Consider the following 18,270-nt stretch of genomic DNA (forward strand, 5'->3'; position numbering starts at 1 on the left):
AGGCTCTCCATTTCCTATGACATTTTGCTCAGAAAGTGAAATCAGAGGGGGATTTCCAGTAGGGCAGAAGAAGGGAACAGGAGGTGTCCCTGTGGTAAGGGTATTTTAGTGTGGCACTCTCACTTTTTGGGAGGGTAGATATTGCAGATAGATTGTGGCTTCCATCAATGTAATTGTCTGCATAATTTCCAATCCCCCATACATTTGTTTGTGTGTGTGTCTATATACACATATACACACACACATACAGTACCAGTCAAAAGTTTGGACACACCTACTCATTCAAGGTTTTTTCTTTATTTTACTATTTTATACATTGTAGAATAATAGTGACATCAAAACTATGAAATAACAAATATGGAATCATGTAGTAACCAAAAGAATGTTAAACAAATCAAAATATATTTTAAATTTTCGAGATTCTTCAAAGTAGCCACCCTTTGCCTTGATGACAGTTTTGCATTCTCTCAACCAGATTCATGAGATAGTCACCTGGAATGCATTTCAATTAACAGGTGTGCCTTGTTAAAAGTTTCTCTCCTTCCTAATGCATTTGAGCCAATCAGTTGTGTTGTGACAAGGTAGGGGTGGTATACAGAAGATAGCCCTATTTTGGTAAACGACCAAGTCCATATTATGGAAAGAACAGCTCAAATAAGCAAAGAGAAACGACAGTCCATCATTACTTTAAGACATGAAGGTCAGTCAATGCGGAAAATTTCAAGAACTTTTAAAGTTTCTTCAAGTGCAGTCGTAAAAACCATCAAGCGCTATAATGAAACTGGCTCTCATGACGACAGCCACAGGAAAGGAAGACCCAGAGTTAACTCTGTTGCAGAGGATAAGTTTTTGATTTTTGGTTCTATCTGCCGTGTCTTTGTGAGACGCAGAGTAGGTAAACGGATGATCTCCGCATGTATGGTTCCCACCGTGAAGTATGGAGGAGGAGGGTGATGTTGTGGGGGTGCTTTGCTGGTGACACTGTTTGTTATTTATTTAGAATTCAAGGCACACTTAACCAGCATGGCTACCACAGCATTCTGCAGCGATACGCCTTCCCATCTGTTTTGCACTTAGTTTGACTATCATTTGTTTTTCAACAGGACAATGACCTAAAACACACCTCCAGGCTGTGAAAGGGCAATTTGACCAAGAAGGATAGTGATGGAGTGCTGCATCAAATGACCTGGCCTCCACAATCATCCGACCTCAACCCAATTGAGATGGTTTGAGATGAGTTGGACCGCAGAGTGAAGGAAAAGCAGCCAACAAGTGCTCAGCATATGTGGGAACTCATTCAAGATGGTTGGAAAAGCATTCCAGGTAAAGCTGGTTGAGAGAATGCCAAGTGTGCAAAGCTGTCATCAAGGCAAAGTGTGGCTACTTTGAAGAATCTCAAATATAAAATATAAAAGATATTTTGATTTGTTTAACACTTCTTTGGTTACTACATGATTCCATATGTGTTATTTCATAGTTTTGATTCACTATTATTCAACAATGCAGAACATTTTAAAAATAAAGAAAAACCCTTGAATGAGTAGGTGTGTCCAAACTTTTGACTGGTAGTGTGTGTGTGTGTGTGTGTGTGTGTGTGTGTGTGTGTGTGTGTGTGTGTGTGTGTGTGTGTGTGTGTGTGTGTGTGTATATATATATACATACACTAATGGACAACAACTCTTAGGCTTCTACTTCCAGCATATACATACATTTTCCTCTCACTCTGCATTATCACTCTCTCCGCATTATCGTTACATCTGCATTGTCATTCCATCCGCATTATCGATCTCTCTGCATTATCATCCGATCTGCATTATCTCTCTGCATTATCGCTCCCTCTGCATTATCGCTCCCTCTGCATATGAAAGCAGGGGTGCCATGTTACCTCAGTGTCCCGTGCAAACCGGAGCCCAGCTTGCTGATTCCTCTCCCAAAGGAGTTAGTGGTGTAGAGATAGAGCCCGTCTGTGGCCAGACAGCGCCCCAGGTCTGTGTCTGCAACAGCAGGGAAGGAGGAAGAGACGGAGTGAGAAACAGCAGAAGAGGGAGAAAAATGGAAGGAGGGGTAAAGAAACAGGGAAGGAGGGGAAAGAGTCAGGACAGTATAGAGAGCAAGGGACAACAACAGTGAAAGGGGTGAGGCAACAAGACGATGTCCATCCGTTTGCTTTCTCACATCTTCCCGCCAGTGTGAGGAACCATGGTGCAGACAGCAGTGACAGTCATAGTATAGCCCTAATTGTCCGATTGATAATTTGTGTTTACATATACTACTACTAATAATAATAATAATAGTAATACACTACATGACCAAAAGCTTTTTAATTCTGTCATGGAAATAATTGTATTTCCTATTACCACGTCATATATTATTTCTATGCCTTTAGTTTTCCATGTGGGCAAATTCATCGATTAATTCTGTAAAGCTATCCAAGGACACCATAAGGGTGTGTTTTAGGGAGGGATATTGTTTTTTGTAGAATCCATTTCGTTTTCTCCCATACTTTTAAAATGTTCTTCACTATGAAGTTGTTAATGTTCTTAGCTTTATCCTTTGAAAATAGACACGTAAAAAGATTCTGGGGATGAGCATGCACATCTTCAATATGTACCCATTGTTCCTCTTCAGTACATTTAACCATATGTTGCAAGTAAAAGCCTTGGGTAGCGAGTTGATACAATTCCAAGTCTGGAAGGTTAAAACCACTCTCAGACTTAGGAAGATGTAAAACTTTCCTTTTTATTCTCGGAGTTTCATTTACCTATATAAAGACTTATGACCAAGTATACTTTAAAAAAAAAAATATTCGGTGGGGTAATTGCTATTACCGAAAATAAATCTAAAAACTTTGGGAGCCATGCCCTTCTAAAAAGGTTTATTCTACCTGTAAGATTTAAGGGAAAATTGTTCTATTTAAATAAATCTGTTGTTTTCATGTTGTTGAATAATGGGATAAAGTTATCTTCATATATTTGTTGTCCCTTAATAAGCATCTTAAGTACTGTATATGCCATTTAGCAGACACTTTTATCCAAAGTGACTTACAGTCATGCATGCAGACATTTTATGTACAGAAGGGTTAATTAAGTCCCCCAGCCAGCCAGTTCTAATACATTCTCTTGCTGCCATGTCTATGCCTCTCAACTGGCCTCCTATAGGGGGAGCTGCTGAGGTCCTATAGCCTTACAGGGCTCTCCAAGGTCAGTCCATCGAGTGGAGGAAACAAGCCATCACCCTCTCTTCCTCTTTCGCCCCTTAACTTCAGCTAGTCACCACCCTGCCCTATAACCAACACATGATGCCATCCTCAGCAGCCTCAGCCAATGAGACAGAATGAAATCAGCATGATGACTCCATGTCTCCCTCTCTGGCTAAATGTTGGAGTTCTAACTGGCTGCAGACAAAGGACCAAATATAAAAGATCTAAAGAGGTGAACAGATAAATCATAATAAGAGGCAGCGAGGATTTTGAGGGCCAGCAGAGTCACCCCACTCCAACAAGACTTGTCAGTTAAAACACAAAATAAACATGTCTAGGCCTATTCACTACCTGTATCCACAAAAAAGGAAACACACCTAACTGCACATACAGAGCACTCCCATACAAATTATTCTATAATGGTACTGTGAGAAAGAATACTCAAGACAGCCCAAAAATGACCCATAGTTCAATAGACCGGAATATCTTTTGAGCTTTCAAAAAAAGCAACCCCCCCAAGGCCAATGGAGCTAATGTTCTCACATACATACTTTAAAAAAGCGTCAGTATAGAGACAAAGTAGAATCGCAATTCAACGGCTCAAACACGAGACGTATGTGGAAGGGTCTACAGTCAATCACGGATTACAAAAAGAAAATCAGTCCCGTCGCGGACATCGACGTCTTGCTCCCAGACAAATTAAACAACTTCTTTGCTCGCTTTGAGGACAACACAGTGCCACTGACAAGGCCCTCTTCCGTGGCCAACGTGAGTAAAACATTTAAACGTGTTAACCCTCGCAAGGCTGCTGGCCCAGACGGCATCCCTAGCCGCGTCCTCAGAGCATGCTCAGACCAGCTGGCTGGTGTGTTTACGGACATATTCAATCAATCCCTATCCCAGTCTGCTGTCCACACATGCTTCAAGATGGCCACCATTGTTCCTGTACCCAAGAAAGCCAAGGTAACCAAACTAAATGACTATCGCCCCGTTGCACTCACTTCTGTCATCATGAAGTGCTTTGAGAGACTAGTCAAGGATCATATCACCTCCACCCTACCTGATACCCTAGACCCACTCCAATTTGCTTACCACTCCAATAGGTCCACTGATGATACAATCGCCATCATACTGCACACTGCCCTATCCCATCTGGACAAGAGGAATACCTATGTAAGAATGCTGTTCATTGACAATAACTCAGCATTCAACACCATTGTACCCTCCAAGCTCATCATTAAGCTCGAGACCCTGGGTCTCGACTCCGCCCTGTGCAACTGGGTCCTGGACATTCTGATGGGCCGCCCCCAGGTGGTGAAGGTAGTGTCATGACGTTGGGTTGGGGGTAGGTTTATGACAGTCATAAATACCTCTTTCCCCCTTTTTCTCTCTACCTACTATAACTGATGTGACATAAGAAAACCCATTGGTTAACATAGAGATTCTGAGAACATCAGAAGTTGGGGGGGGAAATGAACTATATTCTGGTAATCCGACCAACTGAACATATGCGGTGGTACTTAAGGTATATTATGTCAGTTCGGTTGCCCTCTGACACATTCTCATCAATGATAGAATGACATAAACTCTACTGTGGAAAGTCTAAACGTCAGAGGTATCGGATTCACATGGAATTGTTGTTTAATTCAAATGTTTGAATATGAAATTATTTGTGAAGAGATTAAATGTAATTTTAGCTTCCAAATGAGAGATTTGGATTTTCATAAATTTGGGCTTCTGCTCAACTAGGGGCCCGCCCCTGTGAAGAGACATGGGTTATAAACTTTTCAGACACACCCCTCTCCCTCCACTATAAAAGCCATTGACAAAAATATAACTTCCTGTTCCGGGTACATTTAGGATGACGATCCAATGTCAGAATGGTTCGGATAATAACTACAGAACTAAGCCAACATCAGCATGGACTTTGGTTGCAAATGGTATGAACTTTGAACTCGTATTCACTACAGAAGTGATACCTCCTAGCCGTTGAGTTAGCAACAGCTGCTACAAACGCAGGTTAGGAAGGACAGTCAGAGTATCCCGTCTACTACACATCGACGCTACTCCAACGTATCCAGTGACCACCGGAGACATTCTTCAAAGGACAGAGGACTCGGTTTGGCAAGACGGCCTTCCATCTACCACCAACCTACTGAAGCGCAGCTCAGAGTAAATATTTATTGCATTTTCCTTTTTCAAATGGGCGGTAATTTAGAATGCATAAGATACTGTATTTACGATAGCACAGCTTCGGCCCTGTCCCAGTCTCCCGCCCTTTCACTAAAACTCAGCCCCTTTTCTTTGTGTAACAAGCTGTCATATCTATTCCGCCCGCTAGGGACGTTTTTCTTTATGACGGCACTTTGTAATCAAGTTATGATTTAATTGTGTATGTGTGTTTCTGTGTGATTAGTTAGGTATTTAGTAAATAAATAATTAAACCCAATTTTGTATTGCTGATTCAACTTGTTAGCCAGGATTCTTGCAGATAACAAAGGATTTACCACTTTCAGATGAGACTGAATAAAATGACGATTAATGTGACTGCTATGGATGTAAAATATTACTAAATCTTTAAGAGTTTATTCGGAAGATAACAGCTCTATAAATATTATTTTGTGGTGTCCCTCTCTAGTTAATTAATATTTACATGATTAGTTCAATCAGGTAATATTAATTACGGAGAAATTATTTTATAGAATAGCATGTCATAGCAATTAATCTGGCATAGTCAAAGACACGCAGTAGGAAACAACATCTCCACCCCGCTAATCCTCAACACTGGGGCCCCACAAGGGTGCTTTCTCAGCCCTCTCCTGTACTCCCTGTTCACCCATGAATGCGAGGCCAAGCACGCCTCCAACTCAATCATCAAGTTTGCAGACGACACAACAGTGGTAGGCCTTTTTACCAACAACGACGAGACGGCCTACAGGGAGGAAGTGAGGGCTCTCGGATTGTGGTGTCAGGAGAAAAACCTCTCACTCAACGTCAACAAAACAAAAGAAATGATCGTGGACTCCGCCATCCACATCGACGGGACAGTAGTGGAGAAGGTGGAACGTTTTAAGTTCCTTCTGCGTACACATCACGGACAAACTGAAATGGTCCACCCATACAGACAGCGTGGTGAAGAAGGCGCAACAGCTTACAAACTTTTACAAATGCACAATCGAGAGTATCCTGTCGGGCTGTATCACCGCCTGGTACGGCAACTGCACCGCCCTCAACCGCAAGGCTCTCCAGAGGGTGGTGCGGTCTGCACAACGCATCACCGGGGGGCAAACTACCTGCCCTCCAGGACACCTACAGCACCCGATGTCACAGGAAGGCCAAAAAGATAATCAAAGACAACAACCACCCGATTCACTGCCTGTTCACCTTTTTACCATCCAGAAGGCGAGGTCAGAACAGGTTCATCAAAGCTGGGACCGAGAGGCTGAAAAACAGCTTCTATCTCAAGGCCATCAGACTGTTAAAACAGCCATCACTAACATAGAGAGGCTGCTGCCAACATACAGACTCAATCTCTGGCCACCTAAATAAATGGACTTAATAAAGGTATCAGTAGTCACTTTAAATAACGCCACTTTAATAATGTTTACATATTCTACATTACTCATCTCATATGGATATACTGTATTATATACCATCTACTGCATCATGCCTATGCCGCACAGTCATCGCTCATCCATATATTTATATGTACAGATTCTTATTCATCCCTTTACACTTGTGTGTATACGGTAGTTGTTGTGACTTTGTTAGATTACTTGTTAGATATTACTTCATTGTCGGAACTAGAAGCACAAGCATTTCGCTACACTCGCATTAACATCTGCTTACCATGTGTGTGTGACAATAACATTTGATTTGATTTGATTACCTTTAGTCTCTGCCCCTCCATTGCTGCTGTCAGGTGTAGGCAGCATGTCCTCAAAGCCCCAGGAAACACTGTGCTTGCCCCCGAGCAGACAGGACGGGGAGCCTGGCCCCCCCTCCAGCACTAGGAGTCTGGGTGGGACAGACAGGGAGAGAGAGAGGTCACAACCACGGCAAGACAGGGAAGGGACACAAGGGTGTCTCACCAAGCACATCCAGACATAAGGATACTAGACTCACTTGTAGAGCACATCAGCCACAGGGAGCTGGCCCAGGTCTGTCTGTTTCTGCAGCAGGTGAACAGTGTGGATAAAGGTCTTTAAGGACCCCCTGGAAACACAAAGCACATGTGTTAAACTAGGGAAATGGAGGGAGCGACAGTCAGTGCAGTTGAGAGGTCTCAGGTAGTTCTAGTTGTGTGCACTAGAGGGAATGTTGTTCCATGCTTCAGCTGTGTCGTGTGTGTGTGTGTGTGTGTGTGTGTGTGTGTGTGTGTGTGTGTGTGTGTGTGTGTGTGTTGTGACGGCCCTGAATGCTTCTGAACCGTCTCAGTGCTTCTCCTTCCAATAGGGCGCTTCCCCTTTAAATTCCCAATTAAATAGTGCTTCTCTTTCCAATAGGGCGCTTCCCCTTTAATTCCCAATTAAATAGCCAGCATCAGCTGAGCAAAAGTGGGGTTGTGATGGAGACGTGAATGAGGATGTGTTCAACCCTCAGTTCTTGAAGCGTCGCTATTCTGTTTGTTTTGTTGCCTTAAAGTGTGTTTTGTAGCCTAATAGCTAGTTTACCCAGGATCGGCTCCACTCTTTGCGTCTGTGGACTACACCTCTCCGTTGTTCTTCGTGGCCTTTTCGGATTGTCTGACTGACCGACTGACTACAACCTTTTTGTACACGGTACTTCATTTGTTTTGGGGTGATGTATACTGTGATTTATGTAGTTAGTTGTAAGTGAGGACGTATTAGTCTTTGATACGCTTTATAGTTGTGTTGTAAAATAAGTGTTATTTTGATTGTATGATTAATACTGGGTTTACGCTACGGACCAACATTACATGACTAAGGTCACTTGAGTCCCTGAACTTCTTTACCGGGCTGGACTCTTTTTAGGCCCGAGGTACAGGACATTTCTGGAGGAACCAGAGCTCTTTATTTGTTATATTGTTATGTGTGTGTGTGATCATTTATGTTGTTAATACAACCCACGCAAAAGAATACAGTTGTTTTTGAAGTTCTTTCCAATGTTTTAAGGGTTTATGAAAAGTGTATTTCCATCCTGACATTTACACAAGTCCTTTGTATTGGTGTAGACTTGACGGACCAGATGGGACTCATTCCCTCCCAAACCAAAAGGAGAAACCAATGTTTTCTCTGGTAGGCACAACCTACTTGGCACCCCTATAAATAATAACCTCAAGTCAAAACCGTTACAGTGTGTGTGTGTGTGTGTGTGTGTGTGTGTGTGTGTGTGTGTGTGTGTGTGTGTGTGTGTGTGTGTGTGTGTGTGTGTGTGTGTGTGTGTGTGTGTGTGTGCGTGCTTCTAGGATAGTACAGTATAATATAATGTGTGTACTTTGACTCAGTGTCGTCCACATAGAATCATAGGATTTATAGAATATACATTGCATTCGGAAAGTATTCAGACCCCTTGACTTTTTCAAAATGTTAGTTTACAGTCTTATTCTAAAATTGATTACATTTTGAAAATCCTCATCTACACACAATACCCCATAACGACAAAGCGAAAACAGGTTTTTGGAAAAGTTTGAAAATGTATTCAAATTTAAAAACGGAAATACTTTTACATAAGTTTTCAGACCCTTTGCTTTGAGAGTTGAAATTGAGCTCAGGTGCATCCTGTTTTCATTGATCACCCTTGAGATGTTTCTACAACTTGAATTGGAGTCCACCTGTGGCAAATTCAATCGATTTGACATGATTTTGAAAGGCACACACTAGTGATGCACCGATATGACATTTTTGGCCAAAACTGATATTTTCCTTGCCAAAAAAAATCGATACCGATAACTGATATTTAACATTTTAGCAGCCTTAAGAATTTGTTCTTAACTGACTTACCTAGTTAAATAAAGGTGTTATATATATATATATATATACATACACGCACACACCAAAAAGTTATTTTGTTGGCATTTAAGTATGTCCCCATTACCAGTAAAACATAATCAAAACCTATTTATTTCACTTACTTGCTGTGCTGTTCCGTTGTTCATTTGTTCAGTCGTTTCATTCTCAACCAGGATATCTATGGAACGCCGTTTGGGTCTTTGTGTGTCAAAAAAGATACACATCAAATAACACGACATAATCTGTTTCAGTAGCTATAGTTAGCTAACCCTAATTTATAAGACAGTTCTTATTTGTTGAATGGTTGTCCGACCAATCTGTGAAGCTAGCTACAATAAGGATTAGCCACAATAGTGGACCTTGCGGTTAGCCTTCAAAATAAAAGTATGGCATAATACTACTATTTGTATTCATATGCATCACTGTCAATGACATACCTTTATTTTGAAGCAAACAGCAAATTCCACTATTGTGCCTAATCCTTACTGTGGCTAGCTTCACAACACATAACCCGGTCCAGTCAAGCCCCACGAGCCAGATGAAGCTAGCTGGCTGCTTATAATGTTAGCTTTGGGCAACAGGGTTAAGTAGCTGGCTAGCTATTTATTTTCATGAACTGAAGTTCAATTTCAATAGGCGAACAACAATACTCACATGGATTCCTAAATCATTGCTAAGAATAATGAAAATGATTGCAGTTTCTATGGTCATTGTTTTCAGGCTGGTTGTATTGGTGATAGCTAGGTACCAAGCTAAAGCTAGCTACCCCCAGAAGTTGCGGGCGAACAACTGATGCTTTATTACCAACATGTCGTACGTTGCCGGTGCTTGCTTGTTTGCTGACTTTTTTGTACAGCTGTGGCAGTGCTACTGTATCTTTTTTGACACGCAAAGACCCAAACGGCGTTCCATAGTATGTATGTTGTGAAGCTAATAGCAGTGACGCTATTACTGTGTAACTCCGGTAGGGCAACATCTGAAAAATAGCGCACTTGGTAGTGTGTACCGGTACTCGACCACTCGACAAAAGCCAACATCACCAACAACAGAACGGTATATTGTCACGGGTTGTCTCGCTGAAATATTCTTACTCTTTCAAATGACTGCTCGACTTGTTGACTGCTCGATCCACACAGCAGACATTGTGTGGGCTAGGTTAGGAATGCTGTGTTGCACATGTTGTGCGAAGTTTTATGTACCTACGTTATATAAGTATGCACGGTACCTTTGACATCGGTTTTTAACATCGGCGTTAAGCTAGACATCAGCCAATACCGATGTTGGCATTTTTAGCTAATAACGGCCAATTCCGATATGTTCACTGATATATCGTGCATCCCTAGCACACACCTGTCTATATAAGGTCCCACAGTTGACAGTGCATGTCAGAGCAAAAACCAAGCCATGAGGTTGAAGGACTTGTCCGTAGAGCTCCGAGACAGGATTATGTAGACACACAGATCTGGTCTAAGGGTACCAAAACATTTCGGTAGCATTGAAGGTCCCCAAGAACACAGTGGCCTCCATCATTCTTAAATGGAAGTTCAGAAATGCAGAGACTCTTCCTAGAGCTGGCTGCCTGGCCAAACTGAGCAATCAGGGGAGAAGGGCATTGTTCAGGGAGGTGACCAAGAACCCGATGGTCACTCTGACAGAGCTCCAGAATTCCTCTGCGGAGATGGTTGTCCTTCTGGAAGGTTCTCCCATCTCTGCAGCACTCCACCAATCAGGCCTTTATGGTAGAGCGGCCAGACGGAAGCCACTCCTCCATAAAAGGCTCATGCCTTTTGCCAAACTCCAAGCAGGCTGTCATCTAAAGGACTCTCAGACCATGAGAAACAAGATTCTCTGGTCTGATGAAACCAAGATGGAACTCTTTGGCCTGAATGCCAAGCGTCACGTCTAGAGGAAACCTGGCACCATTTTTACAGTGAAGCATAATGGTGGTAGCATCATGCTGTGGGGATGTTTTTCAGCGACAGGGACTGGGAGACTAGTCAGGATCGAGGGAAAGATGAACAGAGCAAAGTACAGGGAGATCTTTGATGAAAACACGCTCCAGAGCGCTCAGGACCTCAGACTAGGGTGAAGGTTCACCTTCACGACCCTAAGCACACAGCCAAGACAATGCAGGAGTTGCTTCGGGACAAGTCTCTAAATGTCCTCGAGTGGCCCAGCCAGAGCCCGGACTTGAACATCTCAGGAGAGACCTGAAAATAGCTGTGCAGTGACGCTCCCAATCCAACCTGACAGAGCTTGTGAGGATCTGCGGAGAATTGTAGCGTCATACCCAAGACTCGAGGCTGTTATTGCTGCCAAAGGTGTGTCAGGATTCACCTAACGGTCATGATTTGGGGCTGTACAGATGTTTGATGTATTAGAATAATTGATTATGCTTATGTTATATTAATATAAGGGGAGGGGTTATAAGACCCCTCCCTCCTTACATGTATAGGGTCCTAGTCTATAGATTAACAATATATATATTAATTATATAGTTTTAGCGTTGTTCTCTGTCTCTCTGTCTGTGTGACTGAGACAGAACTCTGCAGGGGAGTGTGGGAGATAAGAGACTAGTCAGACATTCCACAATAAATCAACTTAGGGGAGGGGACATTTATTGCCTAGCTTTTAGATAAACACTGAAACTCTATGTTTGTATAGCCATGGATGCAGGGTTTTGGTCTCAGGAGTAAAAAGGTAATGACGTAGTCAGTGACATCACTAAGGCGGGACTTCGGTTTAATAAAACAACTTGAGACCTTTTGTTTGATGCAGAACATACTCAGAAACATGCGTGCTATGTTCCTGTTTGTCAATTTCTGTCTGCAATTGCATTCATAAAGGTTTTTGAATGATTTAATTAAAGATAGTCATAATGCTAATTTCACCAATGACCCAATGATTAACAAGGAAGGAGGAAAGGAACGAACACTAACAGGTGCTTCAACAAAGTACTGAGTAAAGGGTCTGAATACTTATGTAAATGTGATATTTCCATTTATTTTTTGTACACATTTGCATTTAAAAAAATTATGTTTTGCTTTGTCATTATGGGGTATTGTGTGTAGATTGATGAGGAACAAATATATTTAATACATTTTACAGTAAGGCTGTAACGTAACCAAATGTGGAAAAATTCAAGGAGTATTTGAAAGACATTGCACTGTATTTGAAAGACATTGAAGTTATCATTGTGTGTCAGTGTTTTTGTTTGTGCCTGTGAGTGTGGCTTAGGTAACTGTATTCACATGAGTCTTGCTGGCTCCCACATGTAATAAACAACAGATGATTCAGCCTGGAACCAGCACCCAACCTCCCCAACGCAGACCACGTTACACTAACACATCATTCTCACCAGCTGGTGACGTCACACTGATGAGAAACAGTTAGCCTATGCAGCTCACACAAAAAAAATGCAGTGATACGTCACGCCCATACCATCAGAGGGGAAGACAGAGGATAGCCTAGCTCTTTAACTAGCCACCACTGGTGAAGACCGAGCACTAGGACTGGATGGTTCCCTGACACAATGGGCTCTCAGGCTCTACAGAGGGGACACACAGGGGGGATGGTTCTGGTTTTGACAAGTCAAGCTCAGTTGTCAACAGCAGAAGCCGGGCCGCAGCCAGTGAAAAAGTGTGTTTTCCTATGTGAAACACACAAGACCCCAGTGCAACAAGCATCACTGACAAAGCAAACACAATAACTGAAAGACCTTTTTCAAATGTTGCTGGCAACAACAGGCGCCGCTGGCAACGACAGGCGCTGGCTAGCTACGACACTGGCTAGCTAGGACACTGACTAGCTAGGACTAGGGATGCACGATATATCGGTAAGCATATTGGAATCAGCCAATATTAGCTAATAATGCCAACATCTGCATTGGCCCGATGTTTAGTTTAACGCTGATGTACAAAACCGATGTCAAAGCTGACGTGCATACCTATATAACGTAGATAGATGACGTAATGACGCCACAAAAAATACAGCGCTACACGTGCAATACAGCATTCCTAAGCTAGCCCACAATGTCTGCTGTGTGGATTTATTTTGAAGTTTCAAAGGAAGATAACAAAAAGGCCATATGCAACGTTTGTGCTGCTATTATTTCCAGAGGGGAGAAAGTGAAATCTTTCAATACCACAAACCTAATTACTCACTTGAAAGTGCATCACCCCCAGACGTTCAGCGACTACTTACAACAAAAGCAGAAAAAAAACTAAGCGCACACTTCCAACAACTAAACAAGTTCAAGTCGAGCAGCCATTTGAAAGAAAGAGAGAATTTCAGTGAGACAACTCAAAGGTGAAATCCAAGTAGGCGCTATTTTTCAGATGTTGCCCTACCAGAGTTACACAGTATTGTTGAAACACACATCCATGAGCTACTTGCTATCAGCGTCACTGCTATTATCTTCACGACTGACATTTGGACCAGCGATGTCAGCCGCACGAGCATGCTGCGTCTGACAGCACAGTGGGTCGACGAGGATTTCATACTGAGGAAAGCCGTATTGCATGCTCAAGAACATGCTGGTTCTTATACCGCTGCTGCCATTTCAATGGCATTTGAGAACATATTTGAAACTTGGAAACATGAACACACTCCTAGCGCCATTCGAACAACTGACTCGAGAAATAAGCTCATCAACTGCGTCTGTAGCAGACGTGATACCCTCTGTCATGGCATTGAAACGCCTGCTCAACAAAACTGCCGACACAGACCGTGGGGTTAAAACTTGCAAAGTACTCTACTAGAGGCTGTGAACAAGCGATTCGGTGGTATTCTCTCTGAGCCTCTTTACTGTGTCGCCACCATGCTTGATGCTAGGTACAAGGACCGCTACTTCGATGCAGACAAGAAACAGGGTTTACGTGAAATGTTACAGACACAGCTGGACAAGATGGGAACGGACACAGTGACAGTGCGCACCGAGGAAGAGAGGCCAGAGACAGACAAAGCTGAAACTTCACTGCTTGACATGTATGACGAAATCCTGGTTGAGAATGAAATGACCGAACAACGAAACAGCACAGCAAGTAAGTGAAAGAAATAGGTTTTGATTATGTTTTACTGGTAATAACTTTTTGGTCAGTGTGTGTGTGTTGTTTCAACTATTTAACTGTACTAGAACGCTTAAAGGTTAGCTAAAATTCTAAATATCGGTATCAGGTTTTTGACAAGGAAAATATTGGATATCGGTATCGGCCAAAAATGTTGTATCGGTGCATCCCTAGCTAGGACACTGAATAGCTAGGACACCTACACGGGCTAGCTACAACACGGGCCAGCTACGACACGGGCCAGCTACGACATGGGCTAACACGGGCTAGCTACGACACTGGCTAGCTACAACACTGACAAGGGCTAGTTAGGACACTGACAGTTGCTAGCTAGGACACTGACAGGGGCTAGCTAGGACACTGACAGGGCTAGCTAGGATACAGAAAGTGAAAACAGAAATGGGATGACACTATACGGCTTGCATAATCACCATCTGGGCAGTATTTTGAAGGTGGAGTAAATGAGCCAGACAGGTAAGCAGAGTGGAGCAGCGGTCTAAGGCACTGCATCTCAGTGCTAGAAGCATCACTACAAACCCTGGTTCGATTCCAGGCTGTATCACAACCTGCTGTGATTGGGAGTCCCATAGGGCAGCGCACAATTGGCCCAGCGTCGTCTGGGTTAGAGTTTGGCCGGGGTAGAATTTGTTCTTAACTGACTTGCCTAGTTAAATAAAATAACAAAATACATTTTAGTCACTTGTGGTGTCTGCTGGTGTTACGGGTGTGGTCTCACCTGGCGCAGGCGAGGGCTACCAGGGCAGCGGCGGCGTTCTCCCTCTGCCTGTGTGCATGGAACATGTACGTCGGAGCCTGCCCCTGCTGGGTCTGTGCTGTCTGCTGGACCCCCTCCTCCAGCCAGGAGCAGAGCAGCCCCTCCAGGCCGTTGAGGCAGTCTGCGGGTTCCTTGCTGAGGCTGAGGGGCTGGCAGTCACGCAGGCAAGACAGCAGCACCTCCGCTGTGACCCCACAGAGCGCTGGGTCACTGCGTGTCTGGGACTGCAGCAGGGGGAAGACCAGTAGCAGGCCCACACGGGAAGTGAAAGGCGCCTGTTCAGGCTGCTGCAGCAGGCCCTGTCGTTTTAGCAGGGCCAGGGCCTCCTCATCTCCCCCCCCGGCCCCCTCCCGGTCCTGCTGTTCCTCCAGGGCCAGCTGACGCTGGGCCCCCCACAGGCCCCGCAGCGCATTCAAACGGTACTCAAACAGGCGGGCATACGCATTGCTTTGGTTACCACAGACGGCACGGAGACGCTCAGCCAGCTCCGCAGGGTTCTTCGTTTCGAATGTGAGGATCTAGAGATAGAGGAAGAGAGAGGAAGAGCGAGAGAGGGGAACAGAGAGACAGAGAGACCGAGAGAAGGAGAAAATGTGTGAGGGATACATAAAATAGTCATGGAGATCTATAACCAACAGGAGAAAGTACAAATCCTTGGGGAGACAATGGGTAGAGATCTCAAAGTGATGACCGCATCCAGTATAGTGCACGGACTGTAAATCACCATCTAGCTGGGGTCTGGCTACCTCTTAATCCAATTTACAACAGAGCACTGCTTCAATATGAGATGTCAAATCAAATCTCATTTGTCACATGCTTTGTAAACAACAGGTGTAGACGAAGAGTGAAATGCATACTTAAAAGGGCCCTTCCAGGGCCTCCCGGGTGGCGCAGTGGTCTAGGGCACTGCATCGCAGTGCTAACTGCGCCACCAGAGTCTCTGGGTTCGCGCCCAGGCTCTGTCGCAGCCGGCCGCGACCGGGAGGTCCGTGGGGCGACGCACAATTGGCATAGCGTCGTCCGGGTTAGGGAGGGTTTGGCCGGTAGGGATATCCTTGTCTCAGCGACTCCTGTGGCGGGCCGGGCGCAGTGCGCGCTAACCAAGGGGCCCAGGTACACGGTGTTTCCTCCGACACATTGGTGCGGCTGGCTTCCGGGTTGGAGGCGCGCTGTGTTAAGAAGCAGTGCGGCTTGGTTGGGTTGTGCTTCGGAGGACGCATGGCTTTCGACCTTCGTCTCTCCCGAGCCCGTACGGGAGTTGTAGCGATGAGACAAGATAGTAATTACTAGCGATTGGATACCACGAAAATTGGGGAGAAAATGGGATAAAAAAAAATAAAAAAAAGGGCCCTTCCCAACAATGCAGAGAGAAAAATATAGAACAATTACAACACAAGGAATAAATACACAATGATTAACGATAACTTGGCTATGGTGTACCAGTAACGAGTCGATGCGCAGGTGTACAAGGTAATTGAGGCAGATATATATAGTGTCTTCAGAAAGTATTCACACCCCTTGACCTTTTCCACATTTTGTTGTGTTACTGCCTGAATTTAAAATGTAGTTATGTCACTGGCCTACACCCAATACCCCATAATGTAAAAGTGGAATTATATATGGAGCGATTTCAGTACCAACAGAAATTATTTTTGAATTTCATTATTTTTTATTTGTATTGGGATATTGAATTTGAATGTAATATTATTTTAATTTGTAATGCAATTAATGAATTGAACATGTATTTCAGGATTTGAAATTTAATTGAATTAATATTGCATTCAGTTTTAAAATTCAATTTCAATTCAATACGCATATTAAATATTTATATATTTGGTTTCAATATGGTAGATATTGCATTCATTTTTCTTGTATCTACTTTACAAACTATAATTTCGAGTTGATCCAAGTTTCCTAAATTCAACTTCTCAGATGTATTCAGATTCAGTTCTCCAAATTCAGAATAAAACCCAGAGACAGCATCCCGGTACTGTGCCAGCAAGGAAAGGTAAAGGAAACCAGATAGAATCCAACGCTCTCTGTGGTAAACAGTAGATTCTAGCGGTTTCTGAATTTATTTTCTTCCTATGAATTTGGCTCTAGCATTTAAACCATTTTGGCTATTAGCTATTATGATCCCATTCATGATAGCAAAGACACTCTGGAACATGGACATGATGATCACAGGCTGAGCAGGACACGATAGAATGTGGATATAGTTGAATAGCCCTATCATAACCTTCTAAGAATAGCCTTTCCACTCTATTTAATCTTGCTCTTGTGACTGACTGGGTTCAAACCAGGTCTCCTGTATGTCACAAGACTATTAGCCCACTTAGCTAAAGACTACAGGGATAAGTTCAGGAAGTGCATGTAAAGGACGACACACTACTTGCTTAGTGAGTAGCCTACCGCATCCCCCTGATTCAGCTCATACGGAGACTCGAACTCAGGACTTCTGCCTTGAAAACACACGTGACCGCCCTCCAGAAGCATTCCAAACCATCATGCTATTAAAAAAGGCCTTCTTCAAATGCAGAAGGGGCGACACTCCAGGCTGAGGAGTGAGTTTCACATGTGCGGGGGGCGTCGGTTAGTCGAGGTAATTGAGGTAATATGTACATGTAGGTAGAGTTAAAGTGACTATGCATAGATTATAAATAGCCATTTGATTAGCTGTTCCGCTACACGCGATAATAAGTCTGGTAATTACGAGGCTACTCATCACATGGATGGATAACCAAACCACCTCTGTTGCCTCTCCCAATAAATGGGGTGCACAGATCTGTCCGTTTCTTTTTGCCACAGAAACTGTGGTTGTTGAGTAGTAGGCCTGATTTCAAACCCAGTCAGTTATATTGGTGCTGTGATCTCTGAGTATGAGGTCAAAGGGAGGTGAAATGTGACCGAGGTGGTTTTGATTAACCTTGCTGGAGACTAAAGACGTGTGTTAGCTTCCCAAATCTAATTTCTACCAGCGTGTCACATGTGCAACCAGCGGGAAAAATCAACTCTAGACCACCTTTACTCCACACACAGATGCATACAAAGCTCTCCCCCAACCTCTATTTGGCAAATCTGACCATAATTCTATCCTCCTGATTCCTGCTTACAAGCAAAAACTAAAGCAGGAAGTACCAGTGACTCGCTCAATACGGAAGTGGTCAGATGATGCGGATGCTACGCTACAGGATTGTTTTGCTAGCACAGACTGGAATATGTTTCAGGATTCATCCAATGGCATTGAGGAGTATACCA

General features: G+C 43.5%; 1 protein-coding gene across 1 annotated transcript in view; it reads right to left on the reverse strand.

Moving 5' to 3' along the window:
• LOC120063491 (probable E3 ubiquitin-protein ligase HECTD4) overlaps nucleotides 1-18,270 on the reverse strand; it is a 74,453-nt gene that overhangs the window by 38,599 nt on the left and 17,584 nt on the right. The window contains exons 2-6 of the mRNA XM_039013870.1: nucleotides 15,084-15,530; nucleotides 14,974-15,050; nucleotides 7,325-7,414; nucleotides 7,089-7,216; nucleotides 1,886-1,994 (exon numbers count right to left, since the gene is read on the reverse strand). Of these exons, the coding sequence (XP_038869798.1) occupies nucleotides 1,886-1,994; nucleotides 7,089-7,216; nucleotides 7,325-7,414; nucleotides 14,974-15,050; nucleotides 15,084-15,530 (851 nt within the window). The remainder of the gene's footprint in view (nucleotides 1-1,885; nucleotides 1,995-7,088; nucleotides 7,217-7,324; nucleotides 7,415-14,973; nucleotides 15,051-15,083; nucleotides 15,531-18,270) is intronic.

Source organism: Salvelinus namaycush, chromosome 18 (assembly GCF_016432855.1).
Source record: "Salvelinus namaycush isolate Seneca chromosome 18, SaNama_1.0, whole genome shotgun sequence".
NCBI lineage: Eukaryota > Metazoa > Chordata > Actinopteri > Salmoniformes > Salmonidae > Salvelinus > Salvelinus namaycush.